This window comes from Parus major, chromosome 13 (genome assembly GCF_001522545.3).
Source record: "Parus major isolate Abel chromosome 13, Parus_major1.1, whole genome shotgun sequence".
Lineage (NCBI taxonomy): Eukaryota > Metazoa > Chordata > Aves > Passeriformes > Paridae > Parus > Parus major.
Genome location: NC_031782.1, coordinates 2,859,782 through 2,866,927, shown reverse-complemented (window position 1 = coordinate 2,866,927; position 7,146 = coordinate 2,859,782). Strand labels below are relative to the sequence as shown.

Sequence of the window (7,146 nt, the reverse complement as noted above, 5' to 3'; positions counted from 1 at the left end):
AGCCCAGCCTGGCTAAGGAAACACTCGGGACAAGCGGCCGGGAAAGGGCAGGGCCGGGGGGACCTCGCCTTGCCCTGGGTTTCGGGGGATGATGCTTCGGGAAAAGGGAATCCGGGAAAGAAGAGGATTTCTCCCGTTTTTATGCGGCGGTAAATGCTAATTTGAAGAACCCCCGTGAAGACTGGGCTCTCCCCCAGATTTGTTCCCGACATTTCCGAAGCGGGAGGGTCACCAGGGTTTTTTTTTTGGGGAGTCGGGAGAAGGTAGAGCAGGGCGAGCTCCGCGAGTCCCTGCGCTCCGCAAGCTCGGCTGGCCAAATGTCTCATTCCCCGAGCCTTTTCATCCCGATCCGCCGGGATGTTGGGGCAGCCGGGATGTGCCTGGGGGACGGGAGAATTCCCGGTGTTCCAGCGCCGGTGCCGGGAGCGCGGTGCCTGCGGGAGCCGCACGCCCGGAGCGGGGAGAGCGCACCCGGGGAAACCGCAGAGGAGGAACAGAGCCTGGTCAGGGGGCAAAGACACCCGGTCAGGGGGAAAACACTCTGTACAGGGGGCAAACATCACGGTCAGGGGGCAAACACACCTGGTTAGGGGACAAACACGCCGGTCAGGGGGAAGACACCCCGGTCAGGGGGAAAACACACCTGGTTTGCCCCCGGGCCCCCTCCTAACCCCAAGAGCCCTCCTGTGACATTTCCATGCGGTGGCACTCGGGTGTGCCAAGGTCCCCACGGCTCTTATCCGAGCCCCCCTCGCCAGGGGAGGGTGATCCAGCACCTGCTCTCCCAGCCTGGCCTCAAAACTGGGACAGCGCAGCACCCTGGTGCCCTGAAATGCAGCTGGAGCACTGCAGGGCCCCCCCAGGTTTTACCTGTCCCAAATTCTCCCCCAAATCCTTCAGGAGTCCAGACCCATCTCCCTCTAAAGCTCAGGGCTGAGGTGGGATGGAGAATTCCCAAGGAAAGGGAAAGGCACACGAGCTAAAAGTGATGGAAACATCACCGGTGCTGTAAAGAACAGAGGCGCCTAAAAGTGGTTGTTAAAAACAAGGAAACCTCATAAAAGCTTTGGCTTTTGACTCTGAAATGTTGACTTGCAATTCACCTTCATGCGCTGCAAATTTGGCTTTAAATCAGATTGGGAAAGGGGAAATAATCATAAAGGCAATCCAAACATTCCTTTGAACTTGACCCAGCGGTGCAAAACACACACGGAGAGAAGGCACCTTTCAAAGGACTCCAAACACTAACAGACCCACACGCGATTAAACATGTTTTTTCTTTTTTAATTTAATTCGAAATAAGAGATAAGAAATAATAAATCTTCAATAAAATATATAAAATTGTACAAGGCATCCCTTTCAAAGGGATTCTCCTCTAATGGGAGATTGGGGGTGAGGGGAAGGGAGAGAGGAAGTTCATCTATGTTGGGTCCCAGGCGGCATCAATGCCTGGCTCAAAACAAACCAAAACCAGCAAAACCTCGTGGCTTTCTTTTTTCTTTCCATTTTGTTTTTTTTTTCTGATTTTTTTTTTCTTTTTGTTTCTTTCCTCCACAACAGCATGCTAAGAAAATAAATCCAGGAGAAGCTCTGACTTCAGTGCTCCACAGCCTTGGGAGTAACTTCCTCATAAAGTTTAGCAAGAGTAATACAAATAATACAAAAGTTACAAGGAGAAGCCTGGGGAAGCTGCTGCCAGAGCTCCCACGGGGACAGGCAGGTCACACAGTCTCTGTCACCCCACTGTCCACTCGTGGGACTGACTGGGACACCCAGATCTCTCTCTGGAAGGGCTTAAAGCACGAGTCACTTCTATTGGCACCCTTAGAACGGAAGAAAACTCAGGGGGTTCTTCTCTTTAACACAGGCTGTGGCAAATACAAATAATAAAAACCCCGTAACATCCCCCAGAAGGATTCAACAACCCTTTATGGGAACAACCCATGTGTTTCTCCCCTCCAGGTTTCCCAAGAGCATTGCAGAGCCAAAATTACCTGGCTCCAGCCAAAAATTTCTAAGCATGCCAATAGGAAGAGATAAAAACCAGCCTAAGAACCCTGCCTTGCTCTTCACCTCCCCTGCCAGTGCTTTCCAAAGGCTGAAGCTATTTCTACACAGAAAGGCACTACAGGAGCCACGGTGGGCAAAGCTGGCCTCTACATTTCGGGGTCCTGCTGCTCATCTCGCCGAGGTTCAGGATGCACAACTCAGCCCTCCCCCCAGAAAAGCAGGAATTTGCTGGCTCTGAACTTCACTGAGACTCTACCGGCTCTAGTTTCTATTTACACGTCTCTAGCTACGGGCTCTGCTGTCTTTAAAAAAACAACCAAACAACAAAACTTCCATTAGACCTTTTTATTTCCCTCCCCCCTGCTCCCATGTGAAGTGATGGCAACCCAGAGCGTGGCTCGAGGGCACGCACCCCTCTCACTCTGAACCCACTGTGGGCCCTGCCAGGGAGGTGTCAGGGAATTTCTGCCTCCTTATGATAAAATTGCTTTTTCACCCATCCTTTTTTTTTTTTTTTTAAAACTAGTTTTACTTGCACTGGATGAAACCCCTACATTTACTCAAAAAAAAATTATATTTTTTGTTGGTTTTTATGCTTTTTTTGGGTTTTTTTTTTGTTTTTTTTTTGCTTTGAGGAGCAGACTCTGAGTGCTCAGAGCACTCTCAGGAGACGCCCAACCCGTAGCAAACTCCCAGACAACTCAGGATGCCAGATAGAAGCGTGCAGAAGGAATGGCCAGTACTGGTTGGGGTTCTGCCTTCTCAGGGCTGGACAGGATCCACCAGGAAGTCTGTCTGTGTGTCTGTCTGTCTGTCTGAGGCTTTGTCTGTGGGATCTTCTTAGGATAAGTGGTACATGCTGTATCCAACGGGAGTGGCGTAGAGTCCAACGGGCGGGATGGGAAGCACAGGTCTGTGAAAGGGGTAGGATGTGCCGTACAGGGAGGCAGCCTGGATCGGGGAGTTGATGGGGAAAGGGAGGCTGAACCCCGACGGCAACATGGGCTTCGCTGCCATTTTGAGCTTCTCCAGCTCAGCCTCCTGCAGTCTCTTGGCCTTGGCCCTCCGATTCTGGAACCAGATTTTGACCTGGGTCTCTGTGAGGTTGAGGGAGCTGGAGAACTCGGCTCTCTCGGCGATGGACAGGTACTGCTTCTGGCGGAACTTGCGCTCCAGAGCCAGCAGCTGGGAGGTGGTGAACGGGGTTCGGGGCTTCCTATTCGTCTTGTGCTTCCTCAGGGTGCAGGCAGTGGGGCTCAGGTGTCCTGCAAGGAAGGGAGAGGCCGGTTATCACAGCAGCAGGGACACCCCAGAGCTCTGCTGCCTGTCCCAGGGATCCCCTCCAAACATCCTTCAGCAAGCCGCTCTGGAAATCTTTTCCTGCCCAAACTTAAATTCACAGCTGATGTGCTGGGAAGGGAAATTTTGCCTCAGCGATTTCAGAAGGGACAGAGAATTCACAGGTGACTTTGGGAGTCCCTTCACAGGGGTCTGGAGCACACAAACCAACAGCCTCAGCTGCTGCACAGCTCCAGAAAAGCACAAACACCACAAAAATCTTTGGAGATTCCCAAAAGGACAGGGAGGCAAGAGGAGAGCTCAGCCCTGCTCCAGGATTTCCCCACTAAGCACAACAAGTGACAGCTGAAAAAGGTCTGACGGGTTTTGTGGTTTTGCTAACTGGACATTTTTTCTTGTTATTTTTTTCTTCTAAATCAAGTTTTCCCTCTGCTTATTAATTTGGATTTTCAGTGGGTGTTTTCTGATTATCAGCCAGTATAAAAAACCCCCGACAAACTCAAATAAGCAGTGCTCTTTTAATCAACATTTAACTTTTATGACATTCACCAATTAAAAAATAAAACAAAGCCCAGACAAAACTTCAGCATTTTTTAGCCAACAAAAGCCAGAAAAATCCACCACCTTTTGTGCCTGCCTTAAACCTCAACCAGGTTAGGCAATATTCCTGGGATGGCAGAGCTCTGACTTGCCTTTAGATTAATTTAGCATTTCACTAATAATTTTGCAATCTAAAGAATAACTAAAAAGCAGGCGGCTGACTTCAAAAGCTCCAGAATTTGGCTGTGTTTGGTCACTCCTGGGACACAGGACAAGTCACCCTGGCTGCTGAATTTTGTTCACACTCTGGTGTCTGCTTCAAGTGCTTGTCAGTATTTGCACTTTGGGTTTTCTGTACTTATTTTATATTAAGAAGATGTTTAAGCACGTATCATGCAATTAAAAAAAAATCCCACAATTTGTTCTAAAGTTCAGAAAAGGGAGGGAGAAAACAGAGCAGGAAAAGTTAAACTTCTCTTATTGCTCTTCCTCTAGAAGGAAAAAATACTGAAATACTGAAAAAAAACCATAAAAAAATAAAGTTTTTCTAGGAAACAACTTTTCAAATACTGGCCTGTGATCCCACCGGGACATTTTAATAATTCAGGTGCTCACCGTGACAGCTGATTCACTTCTAAAAGCGCTCTAAATTAAAACTACACAAACCGAGCCGTCATTCCCTGCCGCTGCTGTTGAAGCCAGCTCGTTTCTTTTCCCGAAGGGAACTGCCAGGACTGAGCTGTTCCAGCAGGGACAGGGTTTGGAGGTGGCCGTGGTTCCCTGTCCCAGCGCCTTCCCCGGCTCCTGGAGCGCACGGAAAAGTCGCTTTTCCATGAAATCCCGGGAATATTCCCTCCGGGAGACACCCCGGCATTCCCAGGCTCCTTCCCTCGCTGCCCCCAGAGGGATTTCCAAGCTCTGAGGAGCAGCAGGGACCCCGGAATTGCGTTTATTCCGTGCCAGCCCCCAAACCCTCGCTGATTTTTGCTGTTTTTTTTCCCTCTTTATCCTCCTTTTCCCAGCCAAAAATCATAATTTGGAGAGGGGTCCCTCTCCGTATTCCTCAAAATTTGAACTGTTGCAGCTTTTTCCCTGGCTCATCCTGCCCGCAATATTAATAATAATAATAAAAAGAAATCGAGGGGTTGTTTTTCATGTCAAAACACTCTGCAGACAGGCAGGAGGATCGGTCATTGCCTCCTGCCAAGGTGGGAAATGAGGAAAATCCTCGTGGCAGGAGTACCAAGTTCCCTTCCCTGATCCTCAGTTTTCTCCCCAAATCCCTCTCAAGTCAATCCCAGCTACCCAAGTCCTTTACAAAACCATTTTGCCGATCCCGAAAACCAACAATTTTCAAAGAGAATCAGGAGGAATTTCGAAGGTGAAAAAATGTAGTGGGATTACTAATAAAAAATTAGGCCGTGTCTAAGTCTGGGGTTTTGGGCAGATTTAGAGAAGGGGTCCAAGCAGGGACAAACGCGTTTTATTTTCATGTTTTTCCAGCACATTTGAGAGAACGTGAAAATTGAAAACTGGAGCTACACAGGCAATGTCACAAGTGGGATGCCACCTTCCTCCTGTCCTCTCCTAGCACGACAGAAATCAAATTAATTCGGGGATATCATAAAGGAAAGGAAGTGGATGAAAGCCAAATCGAAATTCTTGTGGGAAAAAAAAAATAAGGAAAGCTGTAACAGCACTAAACTTTCCTCTCGCAATATTAGATTGAGGAGTAAATTCCGTGAGACGGTTCACGCCTGTGAAGTGTCTAATTTAGATAAAGCAGAGTATTTAATTTCCACCAGGGAACTTCGGGATGAGCGGAGGAGAGCGGATAAATCCCGACACAGGTGTGCGGACACGGCCGGGATGTTCCTTCCCCTTCTCCTGAAGGACTTTCTGGAGCTTTTCATTCCTTAAAAACAATTTTTCCCTCCTGTTTTTTATTTTTTTTTTCCTAAGGGATCGCACCGAAAGCGGGGTTCGGCAGTGCCCTGTCCCCTCCGCACCCCGTGTCCCCAGGGCTGGGGACAGCTCCGGGGGCATCGCGGGGCACCAAAGGCTCACCAACAATTCGGGGAGCTCTGGAAGCAGGGATGGACAGACAAACCCCGGCGGGCCGGCAGCCACTCAAGGCTGGAAGGGACAATTCCCGAGTTTAAGAGATTGCTGAGAAAGGCACGGGGAGAAATTCCACTTTTTGCTGCGACGGGATAACATAAATGGACGAGGTGGCTGCCAGGGGCCGCCGGTCGGGACAGGGAACTGGTCCCTGGTGATTTCTGATCTTTTTAAGGCTTCGAACGCGGTCTAAATTCAGGTACAGGTCTATATTCATGTACATCCGTGTAGTCACGTATGTAAATACACGTAGTCACTCTATAAATACATAATAATATAATAACAAATATGTATCATATACCTAAAAACGACAAGCATATGAATACCTATAAAAGTATAGCGGAATCGCAGAATGTTTTAGGTTGGAAAGGAGCTTAAAAATCATCTCCTTCCATAGGCAGCGACACCTTCCCCTAGACCAGCTCGCTCAGGGCCCCATCCGACCCGGCCTGGGCCACTTGGATGTGGGTATAGGATATAAAATATAGGATCTAGGTTTATTTATCTCCGCGCTGCAGCGCATCCCGCCCGCCCCGGGAGCACTCACTTGGCGGCGGGGAATATCTCCCGGCCTCCGAAGGGATCCAGGACGAGCCGTCCTCCGAGTTCTCCGACTTGACCGAGGCGGTGTCGAAGGTTTTTGTAATGGCCCCGGGCGGGCTGTGCGCGTCCCGGGAGCCGTGGCCGGCCAGCAGCAGGTTCCTGGAGGTGCCCACGGCCGCCCCGTCCGCGCTGCCGCCGGCCGCGGCCAGCGGCGGCTCCTTGGGGGGAGGCTTCTTGTCGGACATGAGCGCTTCCACGCTGAACGGCAGGCTGGACACCTTGACTTTGTGGTGCTCCTCGGCCGCCGCGCCCTCCTCGTCGGAGGAGAAGACGTCCTTGGCCTTGTGCGGGGAAGCCATGGCGGTGCGGCGGAGCTGGAGCTGGCGCTGCCCGGCGAGTGCGGCGAGCGGGCCCGGCCGCCCCCCTTTTCCCCCTCTGGGGCTCCCCGCCGCTGTCCTCCCTGGGCGAGCGGGGGAGCCGCCCCGCCGTCCAATCAGCGCCCGCCGTGCCGCGTGACGTAGAGAAGAACCGCGTCCCATTGGTTGAGAGCGCGCGGGGGGGGCGGGCCCAGCCGGCGCCGCTCGCGGGGAGTTCCCGGCCTCACCCCCCCCCCCCCCCCAATTAATGGCACGG

The 7,146-nt window shown here is 51.1% G+C and overlaps 1 protein-coding gene across 1 annotated transcript; it reads right to left on the bottom strand.

Moving 5' to 3' along the window:
- Positions 1–1,263: 1,263 nt before the first annotated feature.
- MSX2 (msh homeobox 2) lies at positions 1,264–6,926 on the bottom strand. The gene is made up of 2 exons (XM_015641527.2): positions 6,518–6,926; positions 1,264–3,275 (listed from the first exon to the last, which is right to left on the bottom strand). The coding sequence occupies exons 1-2, from the start codon at positions 6,870–6,872 to the stop codon at positions 2,851–2,853; spliced, it is 780 nt and encodes a 259-aa protein (XP_015497013.1). The 5' UTR covers positions 6,873–6,926; the 3' UTR covers positions 1,264–2,850.
- Between the last annotated feature and the right edge of the window lie 220 nt (positions 6,927–7,146).

What these genes read in the sequence shown, in the direction of transcription:
- MSX2 (XM_015641527.2), bottom strand. Translation starts at nt 6,872, where the DNA reads ATGGCTTCCCCGCACAAGGCCAAGGACGTCTTCTCCTCCGACGAGGAG. An exon ending in GAGATATTCCCCGCCGCCAA is followed by an intron (nt 3,276 to 6,517) that starts GTGAGTGCTCCC and finishes CCTTCCTTGCAG; the next exon opens with GACACCTGAGCCCCACTGCC.